Source organism: Rhinatrema bivittatum, chromosome 2 (assembly GCF_901001135.1).
Source record: "Rhinatrema bivittatum chromosome 2, aRhiBiv1.1, whole genome shotgun sequence".
NCBI classification, from domain to species: Eukaryota; Metazoa; Chordata; class Amphibia; order Gymnophiona; family Rhinatrematidae; genus Rhinatrema; species Rhinatrema bivittatum.
The window spans coordinates 597,304,672-597,322,341 of record NC_042616.1 but is presented as its reverse complement, the minus strand read 5'-3'; the positions used below and the strand labels follow the sequence as shown (position 1 = coordinate 597,322,341).

General features: G+C 45.3%; 1 protein-coding gene across 5 annotated transcripts in view; it reads right to left on the bottom strand.

Annotated features, from left to right (window-relative positions):
- GATA6 (GATA binding protein 6) overlaps positions 1-16,482 on the bottom strand; it is a 61,413-nt gene extending 44,931 nt beyond the window's left edge. Inside the window, exons 1-3 of one of the 5 annotated variants that reach the window (XM_029591116.1) lie at positions 16,330-16,482; positions 13,966-14,839; positions 6,672-6,838 (exon numbers count right to left, since the gene is read on the bottom strand). In XM_029591116.1, coding sequence (XP_029446976.1) covers positions 6,672-6,838; positions 13,966-14,800 — 1,002 coding nt within the window. In that variant the 5' untranslated portion in view covers positions 14,801-14,839; positions 16,330-16,482. The other 4 variants (XM_029591117.1, XM_029591115.1, XM_029591114.1 and 1 more) reach the window with 4 other exon arrangements.
- Between the last annotated feature and the right edge of the window lie 1,188 nt (positions 16,483-17,670).

The window sequence follows — 17,670 nt, the reverse complement described above, 5'->3', positions numbered from 1 at the left end:
CACATTCAATTATTGGCACGTACAGTTTGATTTAGATTTTTAAAGAAGTGACATTTTTAAAACTACATCTTTTTAAGATTAAAGGACATCAAATGGACAAGTCAAGAGATTACATTTTATACTCCTGACTGTTTTCTGACCATCATCATGTGCCTGTGTCCAATTTTTTCAAATGGTGTTTTTAGTGTCTAAGAAACAGTGTCCACCAAAACAACTCTACTGTCCCAAAAAGAGCATCAACAAACAAGAAACTTTCTTTAAAAATGGAATAGCTTGTTATTCTTTTTTTCTGAATACATTTTTTGTCTCATTCAAGGTGGAATGACTTGTAAAAATCTTTTGAAAAGTTTACGGCTGAATTTTAAATCGACCACGTGCGTAAAAATCCCCACTTACGCATGTGCCACGTGCATTTTCAAAAGGGCCCGGCCACGCGTGTAAGTGGCAAGACGCGTACAAAATGCCGGGCCCTGAGAAAGGGGCGAGCTGGGGGCGTGTTCTGGGTGGGACGGAGGCTGGCTATGACAGCAGCCATTAGCCGCTGTCCCAGGGAAGCGCACGCCAGCAGCCGGCCGGCATGCATAAATTACTTCTCCGAGGAGCAGTAAGTAATAAAATTAAAAATTTGATGCAAGATAGGTTAGGTTTAGGGGGTGGGGAGGAGAGAGGAGGGGTAAGAGGAAGGAAGGGGGTTAGGAAATTTCCCTCCATGCAGCGCGCACATGTTATAAAATCGGCACGTCCATGTGCCCGCGCCAGGAACAGCGCGCACATGACGCGTGCGTATGTTTTAAAATCTACCCCTTAGTTTTACAAATTTCACTTCTTTAAAAATCTAAGTCAAACTGTGTGTGTCAATAATTGAATGTGAATTAAATATTTTTTGGATATAATAGTTTTTGAGGATTTTTGCTCCTCCTCTCCTTTGTGAGCATGTTCTGATTTTCCATTGTTGCACTGCATACAGAGGCTGGCTTCTTTGTAGTTTCCAATTCAGTTTTTGTCTACACATTTCTCTTTATACTTTATGGTCTCTTTACCTTTATTTGGTGAGGGTCTGTCTGTATTCTGCATGTGTGATTGAACTCGAGGTATTCTGCTAGCATGTAATTTCTCTGTAGGGATCTATAGCAGCTTGGCTTTTTCTATTTTCTACTGTTATATGGCCTGGTGTTAATATTTGCAGTGTTCCCTTTTCATAGGTAGGGTTGTTACTGTTTGAGTGTTGGCAGTTAGTGCTGTTTTGGTATTGAAGTTTATTATATTATAATTGTAATTCAGTTTACTCATGGCTTTTTCAAGGCCAAGACCACAACCAACATGCCAAAGGCCTAATACCATATAGGTTCCAAATATCTACTTTTTAGCAGGATTTTCTGATTGGCATCACAACAGTGCATGTAAATTTAGTATACATGTTGTAGGAGAGATTTTTGGTCTCAGAAGACTGTACTTTGAATGTTTTCATATAAAATCTTATTATAAATGCATAATTTTTAATTGTATGTTTGGAGGGCATGACGGGGACGGGGTGTAGAAGATTGTAAGGGGGAGAGTGAAGCTGGCAAGCAATATGCTGGGATTTCATTTTGAAATTCCCTGTGTGTGCTGTATAGTGTTGACTTTTTAACCTGCCACAAAGCAGGAGCAAAGTCTGTGGCTGTGGGTGTGCAAGAACCAATGGGTCTAGGGGGTCCCCCAGATTTTCAAAGAGAAATTTTGTAGGCAGTTTCCCAGTCTCTTACATTATATATAGTGGATATGTCTGATGATACTGAATCCTCTGATCTGTCCATAGGATACAGATAAAAATATTGTCCATGCTCATTATTCCAATGTAAATATGGTGAACAGTATTTGATGCGTGGAGGTATATTTTTTGTTAATCTTTTGATGGCTATAAGTTTTAATATGCATGTCATTTTGTACTCTGCCTCGAACTGTAGATAGACTGGGTTATACATTTTTATAAATAAATAAGGCTAAAAGCAACAGTATCCCCGTACTGGCGCCAATTGAGCTGGAAGTCCAAAGGAGGAGGAGGAAACTGCCAGATAAAATATTTAATTAATCTCCCAACTCGTGGTGTTGTGTATTGCGTCAAGAGTGAGGGCGCACTTTTTCACTTCACTGCAGGTGCCAAATGGCCTGACTACGCTTCTGATGCTACAGTTAAGTTTTAATGCAAAAACAATGCCGAGTCATGCATTTGGGGTGCAGAAACCCAGAAGAACAGTGCAGAATTTGGAGACGAGGTACTGACAGCCACCAAAACAGGACAGATATGGGGCTAATCATATCTGATGTCTTCAAAGTTGTCAAACAGGGTGACAAGATGGTGCGGAGAGCGCAACAAGGTAGTGGGGAGAGTTCCTGCAATGCTAGGGCTGCATAGGAAACTGAAGGTGGTGAGGCAGCATCTGGCATGTTGTGTCCAGCTCTGGAGGGAAGTGGACCATTTACCAGAAAGGTACAGTCTCTGCCTTTACAGCATATAAACCAGATGAGACTTAAGAACCTAAACAAACATATCTAGAAGAAAAAGAAGGAGAAAGAGATAAGAGAGAAACAATATCCCAAGGGTATAAATAATGACCCAGAGGCAAGCATTCTTCACTGAAAGGAAAGCTATAGAAGGAAAATTCAAAAAATGAGAATGAGTGGGTGTAGACTCGGAGGTGACATATGGACGCATGTATTTCATCATAGAAAGTCTGGAGATTGCATGGGATCACCTCCCAGTAGAACTGACACTTTAAAAATGGTGCTGGAATACAAATATTGATCAAGCTCAGAAGATCTTCAGGGCAGTGGGCAAGGATAATGAGTTATACTAGAAAGGCACCTTTATCTCGCATCAGTTTCTGTTTTATTATCAAGAAGAGCCATAATGTCTTGTTTGGACAGGGGAAACATGCAAACGTGAACTGAAATCAAAGGCTCAATATGTATCTGCAGCCCAGAGAGCTCAGAGGGAAAAAGCAGTGGCGTTAGGACAACATAAACCAGTGCGGGCATAAGCTGGAATCCAATTAGTTTTTACTACAAGTTAAAAGGAAGAGGACAGAACAAGGAACAAATGATATATGACAGAGTACAGTACATCCTCTCTAAGGCTCTTCTAGGAAGCCAGAAGTGAACTTTCATCTGTGACAGCAGAGTCTGTCCTAAACAAGCCATTTATGATGATCTCAAGTGGAGTTTGGAGCCAAGATACAGCAACCTTATATCAGAAGCAGTCATATAACAAAGGGCTTTATGAGTATGTGTGCTGAATATCATAAGCAAAGCCAAACCTCATAAACAAATGAAATGAAGGTGAATGGGTTATAAAAGTCCCTGCAACAAGTGATCTCTGTTCCATTCATCACAAGCCTGGTATTCGGCTTACACCATAAATCTGTTGTTTTGGAAGCAGCTCCAGCTCTTGCTTCAGATTCACAGCAGTCATGATGTGGAATCAATCTCATGAGTTTTAACAAACGTATGTAGAAAGCTGCACCGCCAAAAGGCCTTCAGCTGATTCACCTCATTGCATTGTGCCCACCTTCCGAGGATATTGCTCATATATATATATATATATAGTGCCCACTTAAGAGAATCATAGTAACAGTGCTGGAACATGTGCACCGTGCCTGGTGCCAACGTGGCCTTCCATCGTGGCCTTTTGGCGCTGCACTGCGCCAGGCTCAGCTGTTTCACACTGGATGAATGTTTCAGTGCAATAATAAAATGAAGAGGCGATGTGCATGGAAGGGCATTTCTGAAATGAGTCACTTGGAAAGCGCTGGGCCTCAAGCAAATAATTTGGTGGGAAACCTTTTGAATTTGTACCTGCTTTGCTGTGATAAATGAGAACTCTCTGGAGGGCTGGAAAATGTCAGACATTGCACTGCTGGACAACGTTGAGCACTCGATCCCCCAGAGTTTGGCTTTCTCACTCTGCAGACAGTATGCGCTTGCCCTGCCTTTGTATGTATAGTGTAAGTAGCATACAGGCAATCTGTGATGTTTAGTATGCTTTAGCATCTGTTAATGCATACTTAATAAAAGGTTTGCATCAGAGTTAGCCCTTGGTGCTAACCTTTCCTACACAGAGTCCCACTCTATTCTTGCCAGCTCACTCCCTATTTCCCTGACAAGATGATCTAGTGCTGGCTTAACACACTGACGGCAATTCCCCTGCCCAGGCTTCTGGCTCAGTCAGAACTGCTTTCTGTAGGGCTATAGCACCCCAAGCCAACTACCCAGGGTTTATCACCCTCCCTATTCAGCTCAGCCGTCAAAGCTCCAGTCCTCAGCCGGGGGCTGATGGTTATGGCTTCCTCTATGCAAGCCCAGTTAATGTGGACTCTGAGCTTGGCTTCTAGGCATTATCACTGTATGATGGCCAAGATTCCCTCCAAACGTTATGAATACAGCAACCCCATCCCTGATGGAGCCCAGGGGGCAAAGGCCTGAGCCAGAAATCAAACCCAGGTCTTCTGCATGGCAGCACGCAGCACTAGTCACATGATGCATCAGGCCAGCCGCTTAGTTCTGGTTTCGCCCAAAAGAGCAGAACTATAGTTCCATGCATACAGGGGGTAAAAGCCGAGTCTTGATCAACCTGCTTGAGTGGGGGAATGAGCCAACTGGAAATCCAGAGCTGCCAAGTGACCCAAGTTCCAGGAGAAAGACATTTCAGTTTTTGTAGCCTCTACTTCTATTATTTGACATCAGCACTATGGGTGTCTCACTCCATCAGCATGGGGGGTCATCAAAACTCCAGCATTAGCCTAAATCCCCACTCCTTGAACTGAACCACTTGGCTTCTGTGGCCAGTCCTTGTTGTTTTCCAAATAATCAGGCCGATTCAGTAAAAACGCGGGAGAGCGGACGAACGCCCGCTCTCCCGGCGCCCGCACCGGCCACTCCCCGGTGCGCGCGATTCAGTATGCAAATGAGGTGGTGCGGTAGAATCGGGAAAAAAGGAGGCGCTAGGGACACTAGCGCGTCCATAGCGCCTTTTAGCCCGGAGCAGCGGCTGTCAGCGGGTTTGACAGCCGACGCTCAATTTTGCTGGCGTCGGTTCTCGAGCCCGCTGACAGCCATGGGCTTGGAAACTGGACACCAGCAAAATTGAGCATCTGGTTTTCGGCCCAACAGCCGCGAGCCGAATTCAAATTTTTTTTTTTTTAACTTTTTTTTACTCTTCGGGACCTCAGACTTAATATCGCCCTGATATTAAGTCAGAGGGTGCACAGAAAAGCAGTTTTTACTGCTTTACTGCGTCCAAGAGCAGGCTAACAGTGCTCTCGGTCGAGGCGCACTGTACTGTATCGGCCTGAAAGTGTATCCAGGTTGTAAGCAGTTGTAATGTACTGGCTGCAATTTGTTCTTGTTCATTAATGCCATTCATTGGCTGGCAGTGACCTCACAAAAGCTTTTGACTTTTTCTAAACTGCTGTGGAGTCAACATTTGGAAATGTTTAAAAGCACCAGAAGAGAGCTTAAGATATTAGCACCTACATTCAACAACAAAAACAAAATGTCAACTACAATTAATTTTTGTGATGGTTGTTGCCCTGAGCTGTGCAGATAAAATTAAATCCTTTAAGGTAAAAAAAAAAAAGCTTTTCTGAAACTAACCCAGAACAAACAGAATGTGTTAAATCGGGCCATGCTAATTCGATTGTGCTGATTAAACTAGCTTGAACCCAGTACCCAGTTCAAAAATCTGCTTCACACTCAAACCTTTTAGAGCTGCGATCTGAAGATGACTTTTACCAGGGAGAGGCTCATATTGCACTACAAAGCAGCAGTGCCTCCCACAGACAGGTTTCCTCATCATAGTCCAAGTCTGGATTTCTTTCCTTTTCTCTTTTTTTTTTTTTATTTGAGTATAGGTTTTCTTTTTCTAATCAGTCTCTCCAAGGACTGAGGCCACCTTGCTGTTCCAGCCCAGGGAATCTGTAAGGTTTTCCAGCCCTTCCCTCTTGCTGACTGCATTCCCCGTTCATAGTGCAGGTGGAGAGGTGGGCAAGTGAAATCGGAAAAGGCCATGGCAGCGTCCTCCAATAAAGATTCTTGGATGCATTCTGGTTTTATGAATGTTTTATTGCTCACCGCTTAGAAATTAGGATTTGCGGTATATCAGTTTTAAATCGCAAGTCTGATAAAGGTCTGGCTGGATTAGGGAAGCCGGAGGGGAAGGGGGGGGGGGGGGTTAGGAGATTACTGTAGCCCTTGCTCGGCTCCCGGAGGACCTGGCAGGGCTGCTTGGAAGAATAAACCTGTGGGGGGTGAGCACAAGTTCTGCACCCATAAAACCCCTGACCTTTGGGGGCTACTTAGCCTGCCCCTTCCTGGGCATGCAGTGGGATCCCTGCACGGGACAGCAGGATGCTAGCCTAGTTTTCTAATGAGTAAACGTTCATTAAAAAAAAAACACAAAAACTGCCCCAGTTAGTCCGGGATGGTGCAGCCATGGGATGGGGGAGGTCCCCACTGGCCCATTTGATTGCCCTTTGGCTGGAAGTCATTAATCCACCCAGCCCCAGGGCACTCTGCTTCTAGTTCTTTGGGGGGGATTTTGCCCGAACAGGGAAGCAGAGCCCCTTGGGGGGTGGGGGGGAGATCGCACCCAGGAGGAGAGAAGGCAGGGCCTCCTCCCAGCCGCCGGCACTCACCACTCTCTTCTGGGGCTTGATGAGGGGTCTGCTCAGGCCGTTCATCTTGCTGTAGAGGCCGCAGGCGTTGCACAAGTAGTGGCCGGTGCCGTCCCGTCTCCAGAGCGGGGTCTGGATGGAGCCACAGTTCACGCACTCCCTGCTCTCCGCCAGGTCGTCCAGCAAGTCTGGGGGGGGGGGGGGGGGGGGGGGAGAGAGAGAGGAGACAAAAAGCCAAGCGGTGACATCCCAGGCGGGCACAGATCCCGATCCCCCCCGCCTCACTCGGGCCCTGCCTTGTGCGGACAGCTTTATGAGAGAGGAGACAGGAGAGGGCATTTCTCTCCGGTAACTCACACGTGAAGTTATCGGTTTATCACTCACAAAAAAAAAAAAAAAAAATTCAACACAAATCATGGAATCGATCATCATCAGCCCCTTCTGCTGACTGTTATCCTCCCCTCCCCCCTCCTCCCCCAATATAAGTTAAAGTCTTTTTAAACCAGATCCAGCCCTTAACCAATGCTGACGGTCTGATGTTGACAGATTCGGAAAACCTTTCAGAAATGTCATTTTGTGTCTGTTGTATGTTAAGGGTCCGTCCCCCCTTCATTTGCTTAATTGCTTTTCGCAGCCGAGGTCTCACCCGATCACCGAGTCCCGCATCCCATCCGTCACGACAAGCGGCCCCATTCACAGGGCGGCCTCAATGTGCAGGCGATTTAACTTTCCCAAATCTTTCAAATGTAGCAGTCTAAGCTGCATAAGGCAGGGCTTTTTAAAATTATTCTTTTTGTAAAATAATATGGTGGTGGGCCAGTTAGTTTACTTGTGTGGAAATGAAGGTGAATAGCCAAGTTGTGTAAGATCATCTTTGCCCTGGACTAGTTTAATTCTTTTCCACCTGAGAGCCTCGTTGTTACTTAGCCGTTCTAATTTATAGACATTTTTGTTTGACTCACAAAAATATAAATTCGACTGGGTGCTTATTACTATTACATCAAAAAAGGTTAGTCTTAGATTTGTTCTTCAGTAACTTCCTTCTGTTTAATTTAACATCGTGGGTAAAAATATATATCAAATTGGTTTCATTAAAATATGGTTATTCTAATCCTATCCGCTTGTAAGGCTCCTGAGGGGAAACAGATGATTTTTTAGTGCAATAAAAACAACAAAACTTGGTATCTGGAAGCCGAAAAATCTAAATGCCCCCCTTTCCTAGTTTTGGCAAGGAATAAATTATGTTCTTTCAAAGAATTAATGAGAAATTCTCAGTGACCTCTGAAATGAGCAGTGTTTCAAACCTGATTTGGCTGCTATGAAATTTGTATTTGCTCAACTCAATTATCCGTACAAATATATATAATTTAAAAAGAAAACAATGTGATACATATTTATTAAAATGTCATAGATTCTTTTCTCAGGGGAGTGAAAACCGGCAAACTGTGTGTGTGATGCTTTTTACCTGGGGAAAAATATATAATTAAAAAATGGAAAGGGCCTGAATGATATGTGGGATTAACCTGAAACACGATCCAGCAGAGTTTCGCAAGTAAATTTATGTATGCCTTAGCAGGAGTAATAAATTACAGGCGCACTGGCATGATCACTGATTTTTTACAGTGATTAAAAGCACGAAGTGAAAAACTCCTGATGTCCCATCTCCCTTTGACCCTTAAATTATTTTGGCCCGTGTCATCGTTAAAAAAAAAAGAAAGAAAGAAAGAAAGAAACTAATGGCAAAGAAATGTTTTGGTTTTTTTTAATTAAGTACCAACGCAAAAACCTCAGCAAATGATGCAGAGATTGTTAAAAGCAATTAAAAAGCAGTAGGCAGAAAATATAGTAACTGTATTTTTTCCTCTTGCCAAGCATGAGGGCAAGATTCTCTGGAGCCATATGGGTATGAATCATTTATTTTGGGAGCTCATAAACAGAAAAATTAGGCTGCCTGAGACCTTATACCTTTTGGTAATCTATAACTTCAGGGAGCAGAAAAAGTGCCCAGTCCTATTCTATTCAATTTATTCTACTTTTGAGAAAAAAAATAACAAAGAAAACTTTCATTTTCTCGTTTGACTTGTCCTCCAGACCAACCTTTTTTTTTTTTTTTTTTTTTAATTCTTTATTTATTGATTTTCTAATAAATCACAATAAACCAGACCAACCTTTAATAACGGATTAGTATCCAGATAGGACGCTAGAAAATGCAGAGTTTAACATTTGTGTATATAAAATTTTATTCAGAAAATATCTGTTTATTAAAGCTGCAAGTCGGAATCTAATTGAGACGGGAGGGATATAATTGATAGCTCAGTTGAAACACATAACTATTCTGTATGTCAACTACTGTAGAATTAAATTACAACATTGTTTAATATATGCTGTATGCTGAAAACAAGTTGTAAGAGTGTTATATTATAATAAAATAAAATATTCTTTGGCAACCTTATATTAATACTTTGCCAACTAAAACGCACAATATCACATTTTAATACTTATCCAATGAGAGATTACAAAATAAGTTAAATCCTTGGACTTTATTATTAATTAATAATTAGTTAAAAGCAGAATTTCCAAGTTCATATATTTTTATGGTGATGATTAGCATTTACATTGTTAAGATTTGTCAAATTTTGTGGCATGTTTGATATGTTACTTTGAATTTTTTTTTCTTTTTCAAGACGGAAAGGGAGGAGGAAGGGAACTTATTAATATGGATAGTTCCTGCTAAATTAATAACTGATTATACTATTTAAGCTGGAAACTGCAGAAGGGAGGAATCGATATAATAGCGGAGATTAATCGCACAACTGTTATATATTTCAACTGTTATAGGTTTAAATATTGATATTGTGTAATGTATGTATCCCTTGTTCATTGCAAGTTGTAATAATTGATGTTATATTAAATACAAATAAAAATTATTGAATATTAATACAATAATTAAACAAAGATATAGGACAGAATTTGATACATTGTCAGTTAGCTCTTTTAAACTTTTATTATGGTTGTTTACAACTGATGTCTGTATTTATCTATCATTTCGATATATTGTTAATGTGTTACTAAAAGCCAATAATAATAACAAGATGAGAATTAACCTTAAATAACTCCTGCAGAAGCCAAGCATTTAACTTCGAAATTTTTTACATGAAAATCGTCCTGCAATATCTCACGGCATATTTTATTTTCTTGTACAAAAATGTATTGAAATGGATGCAGAAGGCGCCTTGACAGAAGCGCTTAAACAATGAAATTCTGTGCAATGGACAGATCTGAAAGAGGCCATGCATTAGAAGCCTTCATTCGGCTTTTCACTATTTCTACCGCAGAATTTTGTCACCTTCGAAATAAGTGGGGACTTCAAGGGATACACTGGAGGTAAACAATTATGTCTGGACTGGTTTATACCCTCTCCCCAATCCCGGGTTTGTATTTCACCCTGTAATGACAAACTGAACTCAAGGGCAGGGGCATAAATAACTCCATAAAAGTTTAAAAGCTCTGAACATTCCGAATGAAGTTATAAATTATGTCATAAAAACAATTGGCAAACGGTATGAAATTACTTTTCCAAAGATGGCAAAGTCACAAAAGCATTTGTTTTGTTTTCCTGGCCCTATTTCATGTAAAATGAATAACTTGAGCTGGTTCAGAAGTGAACTGTCTTGAGAGGGAATTATGGGTTGTTGTTTTTTTCCTTAAAAAAAAAAAGAAAATCTGCCACACATAACACGTCTTTTTTTCCCCCCTACTGTTATTATTTGATTGCAGGAATGCTAACTCTCCTCTTCGATCCTCGCAGTAAAGAGGATGGGGGACAGGTTCTAATGGTTTCTAAAATCTGTGTCCCGGTGTTTAAATCCTGATAACGTCTGCCCCTTAATTTCTAGTAACCTCCTATTTAGTATTTATAGCTAATTGACAAGTGTTTATGTATTATAGACCGATGAAACACCCAGTTCACTCAGAAGCTGCTTGGAGCATAGCAGAATGTAAAAGGTTTGGGTTTTTATTTTAATTCTACTAATTTGTGGAAATCCTTAAATTAACAGCTGCTTCAAAGAAAGAATAAGGGACATACAATATTCAAGCTGCAGTTTTAATCAAGTTCGTCAAATGGAAACGGAGGTGGGCGTTCACTCATCTCAATTTTTCTATTACCCAAAAATCTGTAAATATATATATATATATATATATATATATATATATATTCAAATCTCTATAAAAAAAAATAATAATAATAAGAGGAGGAGGAAGAATTTGGTTTCCACGATATTTTTCTTCGCAAAAATTACATTTGTATTTTCTTCAACATGACAAAATCGTGCTTTCAAATCTTAAGCACACATATTTATGTTGATGACCTAAAAAAAAAAAACCCCATAAAATAAGTTCACACAGTCACTTCGGGACAAAATACAAGTTGCTTTCCGTATATGCATGCAACCTGCAACTGCATCGTCTCGGCACGTCTGCGGTTTACTGACCAGTCCAGCCACTGCCATGTACCCTCAGTATAAATTAAAAGCCCTCAATATTTATAGTCTCTGGAGTTAAACGCTTAACAGGAGCTGTCATTCCAAAGAAGACTGCGTCCTGCTGCCTTTCACTCGGGCCAGCGAGCTTCGGGCTCCCTCGGGGGGGATTGTAAGAGGAAGGAGCGGGAGACCTGGCTCGGCGCTATCCCGGGACAAGGACTGGCCCGGGGGCACCTGCCGCCTTCACCAGCTCCTCTCCTTTTCTCCTCCTCAGCCCCGTGGTTTTAAGGTCCACAGACGTATTTTGCTCTCAGATCATTGCGTCTTTTTTATGCCGCGCAGCTTTCTTTTCTGATTGAAATGTCTCCCCTTTTAACTGCTGTATTAAAGTCCCTGTCAGATAATAAAGCAGAGCTGACCTTTTTTTTTCTCCCCTGTTTGAGAATGAAAGGGGGGGGGGGAGGGGGAAGGGAGTTTATTAATAGAGTTCTTCTTATATGAATAATTACTTTTACTATCACTTGAAACAGAACTCGAAAAAAGAGGAGAGATCAACATAATAGTTAGGATTAATTATAGAAGCACTAAGTTTATTCTGCGGAACAAATATTGATACTGTATAATGTATTTATCACCTGCTCACTGCAATTTGTAGGGGGTTGATATTATTTAAATAGAATAAATATGATGAAATATAAAACAAAGCTGAAACATTTCACAGAATTTTCAGAATTTTCTTTGCGCTTTTTTTCCCCCCTTACAGGTGGGGCCATTTCCACTTTTCGACAGCCAAGGAGAGTATAAATTGCTAGGGCTCGCGAGGGTAAACATGTTTATATCCACTTTACATGGAGGTCGATAGTCTAAGGGTATTTCTTTTATTGACGATCTAGTTTTGGGAAGCCATATTATATTATATATATTGTATGTCTGAAAACTGGGGAGAAGAATAGGAGTAGGGGGACAGTAACGAAAAATATCTGATTCTGATCTGGCAAACGTCTTAGCTCGGGCTCTTCCAGTTAATTCTTTACAAAGCCAAGAATTGGGGGGGGGGGGGGGAGGGAAATCCCCACTGCTAGGCTGATCTTACACCCCGGGGTGGCTGCGGGTTCGTTTCTGAAGTACCGTAGGGCAAAGCAGGGTGACCTTTCCTGTTTCTAATACTCAGAAACCGTTCCGAAAGGAAGAAAATATCTCCTCGACTCGCCCTGCCCTAAGGGCGATCCCTCTAAGCCGCGGGCCACGATCATCCCCCCTCTTACACATGGCCCTGAAACAAAAAATGTAGACACCCCAAACGGTACAAGTATAACCCCCGAGATACCTAGGCTATGAGTGAGAAACAGGTCTCCCCCCTCCCTGTCACGGCAGTAAATAGAAGCCCGGACCTAATAAATAACCTGTGGATGTGCCCGGTGAAAAGAAAAAGTGCACAATCCCCACAGGCCGCAGTGATCCAGCATTAGTGAGGGTCACTGTGCCCAGTGCCCAGTGCCCTTCCCGTGTTAGTAAAATGCGTCTCCTAAGTCCTCCCAATGGCGAACGTTGCGTGGGCACGAATCTTGCGTTTTCATCCCCCCCCCAGAGCTGCAAAATAGGCGCCCGCTTTCCAAGGAGTCCGACTGCTGTTTCAGGTAAAGTGCTTGCCGTGTTAGGCCACTTGGTCAGGTGTAGAGAAAGGTCAACAAACAAGCTCAGAGGCGACTCCGTCTCGCTGGGATGATTCATTCCTGATTAGCTCTCCAGGGCTGCGCGCTCCCTTCCTCAGCTCGAGGAAGAGGGCGTCACTGACCATCCTCAATGTATTATTTAGGCATAAAGTAGGGCCTGCGACTTGGTGGTTGACCTTTTATTTCTACCTGAGTGGTTGTTTAAAAAATGAAATTAGCAATGTGCAGTTTTCTCCATTTGCCACCCCAGTTTACTTGACCCAAGTTTAATCTCCTGTTCGATGTAATTGCACTGCTTTCGGTCTTGCCTGTTGAACGTTCTAATGTAAACCGAATTGATATGTAACTTTGCTACATGAATTCCGGTATATAAAAATGTGAAATAAATAAAGGTGTCATTTGCCGTTCATGTGTTATTCTATCTCTGACCTGAGGAACAGCTGCAAGCCTAAACTGTAAAGCCCCCATAACACCCCCCCACCCTCAGGGATTTAATCTCAAACAGAAATACAGCTCGAAAGGAATCGGGTTTAGGGAATGGGAGAAAAGCCTCAGTGAATCAGACAGTTTATCTGAATTGTATTTCTCTGGATCTTACTCTTATTCCTTTCACGCATCCTGCAAGCTACTTTGGAAAGTACCGAGAACGTGCAAATTACCTGCCTTATTAACATAATTTAACTTTCATAAAATAACAGGAATATGGTGTTAATCAATGCTTTCACAGTTTAAAAAAAAAAAGGAGATCACCCTGAGGTTATTTAGAATGAGCATCTAAATCCCGCGCATCAGCTTTCAGCCGCTTAGATTAGAGCCTTAGCTACAAAGTCTTGTTTTCTACCGGTTTATGCTGAGCGCAGAACATGTCCTTGGAAGTACAGGGTTTATATACAGCAGCAATAGCAACTATCAAGCGCACAACTAATTTCTCTGGGAACAAATCTCTTCTTAACCAAGGCAAAATCAGGATTTGGTTGCTCAGCGTGAGCTTTCACTTTCTCTTCCACCCTGGAAGAGCTCCGTAACTCCACGGATTCCCCGTGCCTCTTCCCTACGAGCCTTCCTGCGCTCATTCATTCATTCACTCATTCATTCACTTAAGCAGCAGAAAAACAGTCAAAAGTATATCGGCCCGGACAGCCCGGGCGCGGCTCTTACCTGCGCTGGGTCCCCGCATGGGGATGGGGGCGGCCCTGCCCTGCAGGCCGTGCAGCATGGGATTGTCGAAGGGCCCCGGGGGCCAGGCGGCGGCGAGCTGGGGCCCCACGTAGGGCGCGTAGGGGCTCGCGTAAGATCCGTTCAGCGACCTGGCCAGGGGGCCGTACTGGTGGTCCCGGGCGCTGACGTTCAGGCTGGCGCCGTAGCCCCCTTCCCTGGAGGCCCCGTTCGTCACCGGGGGGCTGGGGGAGTAGGGGAAGCGGGCGGGCGCGTGCGGGCTGCCGCCGCCCCCGCTGTAGGAGGGGCCGTCGGCGACGGGCTGGGGCCAGACCGGGTGGCCGGCGGGGGCGGCGGCGCCGCCGCTCGGGTGGTAGGCGATGCCGGGGATCACCGGGCCCACCCGGCTGGTGGGCACGTAGACCGGCGAGCTGGCGGCGGAGTGCAGGAAGCCGGGGGCGGGTCCGTCGTAGCCGGCCGGGCCCGGGCTGCCGCCGGCGGCGAGGGCCAGGCTCTGGTACATCTCCTCGCAGGGCTCGCCGAAGGGCCCCCGCCGGGCGGCCCGGCCCGGCGCGAGCAGGCGGCCGGCCTGGTCCAGGTCGGCCAGGAGCAGGGCGTCCTCGGCGGGCGGGAAGGGTCCGAGCGCTCCGGCGCCCCCCGCCGGCCGCGGCGGGGCCGCCGGGTCGAGCAGCAGCAGCGCCTTGCAGTCGACGCCCGGGGAGGCGCGGGAGGGCGAGGAGGAGCAGGAGCGGTCCTTGGCCGGGAAGGGCAGGAAGGCGCCGGGGCTGCCGACGGGGAAGCGCTGCACCACGAAGCAGCCGGCCTCGGTCAGGTCCATCCGGGCCGAGGAGGGGGTGAGCGCGGACTCCCTTTGGTGCTGCGAGGAGGAGACATCGTCGGCCCCCGCGGGCATCCAGCAGCGGGGCGGGGAGAGAAAAGACAGGGAGAGGAGAAGAACATTAGCAATAAGCCAGAAAACCAAAACGCTGCTCCCTCTCTCTCTCTACTTAGACGCTTTGTAATTAGCTTTAGTGCGAGTTTATCTCAAGATGGGGGGGGGGGGGGGGCTGGGCGGGCAATCAGCGCTGTCGCCCCATTTTCTCCGTCCCAGGACAATGGGAGCCCAACAGCAAAAGGTCATTAACGAGCTGAATGGAGGGCCTGGCATTACAATGGGAGGTCTCTCTCTCTCTCTGTCTGTCTCTCCCCCCCTCTCTCACTCTTATCTAAGCTAAACATTATCCTACAACCCTTGCCGATAAGTCCCAAACGAAATCAGATCAGCAGCAGCAGAGACTTGGCTCTTCCTTGTCTCCCTCAGCCATCGTTTATTACAGCCAGGAGGGAGCCTACAACTGTGACTCTTGTCCTGGCTGGGAGGGGATTTGATTTTATTTAAATGAATAAACCCAATCCTTACACCCCCGTAACACAAATCCAACATCATCGGCGGCTCCCGGGTTTCCTCCAGCGCCCGAGGAAACTTGCGAGGAAGACCCAAGGAGCCGCTTCCAACCTTCTCCTCCCTGAAGGTTGATGTGAAAGTCACACACACAGCACAAAAAATGTACAAATCTGAACTGGGAGAGGGTGGGGGAAAAAAAGAAAAAAAAAGCAGCAGTGTACCTGTGGGAGGAAGCCCGTGCCAGCCTGCACCACGTACCGAGGGCCTCCCAACGTTTACATTCAGCTGCAAGTCCCAACCACTGACTCACACCACAACCGCGCACCTTGGAAGTGGCAGAACTGCGCTATCAACAAGCTCCGTCAGCCCTGAGCGCCTGGCAGGGGAGCCAGAAAAAGCAGCCCCCCCCCCCCCGACCCCATCGGATTCCCCCCTCCTGCTTTCTCACCCAGGAAAACTAAAGAATCAGCCCCTCCCTCCCCAGGAAATCCGATCCTGGCTGGAAAAAGGAGCGAGTCCGTCTCAGGAACATTGACAGCCCCGGCCGGCAAAAGTCACAAGAAAAAAAGAAACCCCCCAACAACAATCCCACCCCAACCTGCAAAAACCCTTCCCTCCTTTCGCTATCTCTGTCAGAGATAAAAAAAAAAAAAAAAAAAGTTATTAGCAGACAGAAAGGGGCTCGCGATAGGCGCGCACTGATCCCGGCTCCCTGTCTCTGGCCCAAAGACTTGCCAGATAAGGTTGCCCCAGATAAGCCCTTCAAACAGGACAGGAGCCAACCCTCGCTCTCCTCCCTGCTTTTTAATTCCTGTCTCCCCCTCCCCCCACCCATCCCGTACACACACAAACCCCCAGGGATCGCCCACTTAAAGAGCAAGACAGAAATCAGTCATAAATAATAATAATAATAATAATAATAAAAAAGACAAGTAACAAAAGAGAAAGAAAAGAAATCCAACCTATAGTCGCTGCTGGGATGCCATTGGGGCTTTTTTTTTTTTTTTTGCTTTGCTGGCCGCTGGCTTTAGATCCAGGAGGGTGCGAGAGACAAGAGAAGAGCGCCCCGGGCAACTCGGCACAGGGCTGCTATCGCCGCAATGTGCGCAGAGGCGGGGAGGAGGTGCCTCTTACAGCCCGGCTGCGAAAAAACTAGCGCGCCTCCTGATTGGGCTCACTGAGCCCTAAATCAACATTGATCCCCGCAGGGAGGGGGAGGGGGGGTGTGTGTGTGTGCCGGTCCTGCCACTCCCGGCGGCCCGCGGGCGCCGCGGAGGGGGACAAACAAAAGAGACGGGAGAGACGCGTGGGGAGGGGAAAGGCAAGAGAGGGAGGAGAGGGGCGGGAGCGGCAGGAGACGAGGCGCCCGCCAGCCGGCGCTCCGCGCGATAGGATCCAGCCGCGGCCGAAACGGAAGGCAAATCCCAGAGAACGATCCCTTTTCCAAACACTAAGCAGAATGAAAATTAACAAAAAGCCTTTTCTTCCAGAGAACGCAGAATTGTCAAAAACTACAAAAAAAACAAACAAACAAAACAGGACAAAAAAAAAAAAGCTAGATAGAGGATACCGGAATATTAGATTTCTCAGGACTTTGCATAAACTTATTGGGGGATCAATACAATAAGAAAAAGAATATCTGTTTATAAATAAGCAATCGTCTTTATGTAAAAGAACTGAACCTTTCTTAAAACGAATGATCTCTCCTGGCAGGTACTGGTGGTTGATAAAACAAAACACACACACACACACACACAAAAATAACATAAAATATACATGGGCTTCATGCATATCAGTTTACTGGCGAATCGATTTCTGGGGTCGTAAGTCAGCCCAAATGCCTTCCCGGCAGAGGCTGCTATTTGGAAAAAGTCCAGAGAAGAGAGGCGCAACCACGGGAAGGTCTCCACTTTTGCGGGTGACGTGGGGGGGGCTCCCTGCAGGCTGGGGAGAGCTCAGGTGAAGCCGCAGGCCCGAGAGGCTGAAGCGGCGCCTCCCGAGGCCCTCGGCAGCAAAGTGAGTGGAAAGGGAAGGAGCGTGGTCTCCCCAGAGGTTATCAGCTGGAGATCTGTCATCACCAGTGCGTACCGAGAGAGACGGTTTCGTGTGGCACTTCGGGGCTTGTGTCCCGCTCCCTGCAGAGAGCCGAAATTACTCCCTCCGACGGACCAAAAAAAAAAAAAAACCAAAATGAACACAAGTGTCAAATTCTGTAGATTTATCGTTTGCTAAGACTTTTTTTTTTTTTTTTTCAGACAAAGGTGAGTGGAAAATGGAGTGTTTGTTTCCATTATCGAGTGGGA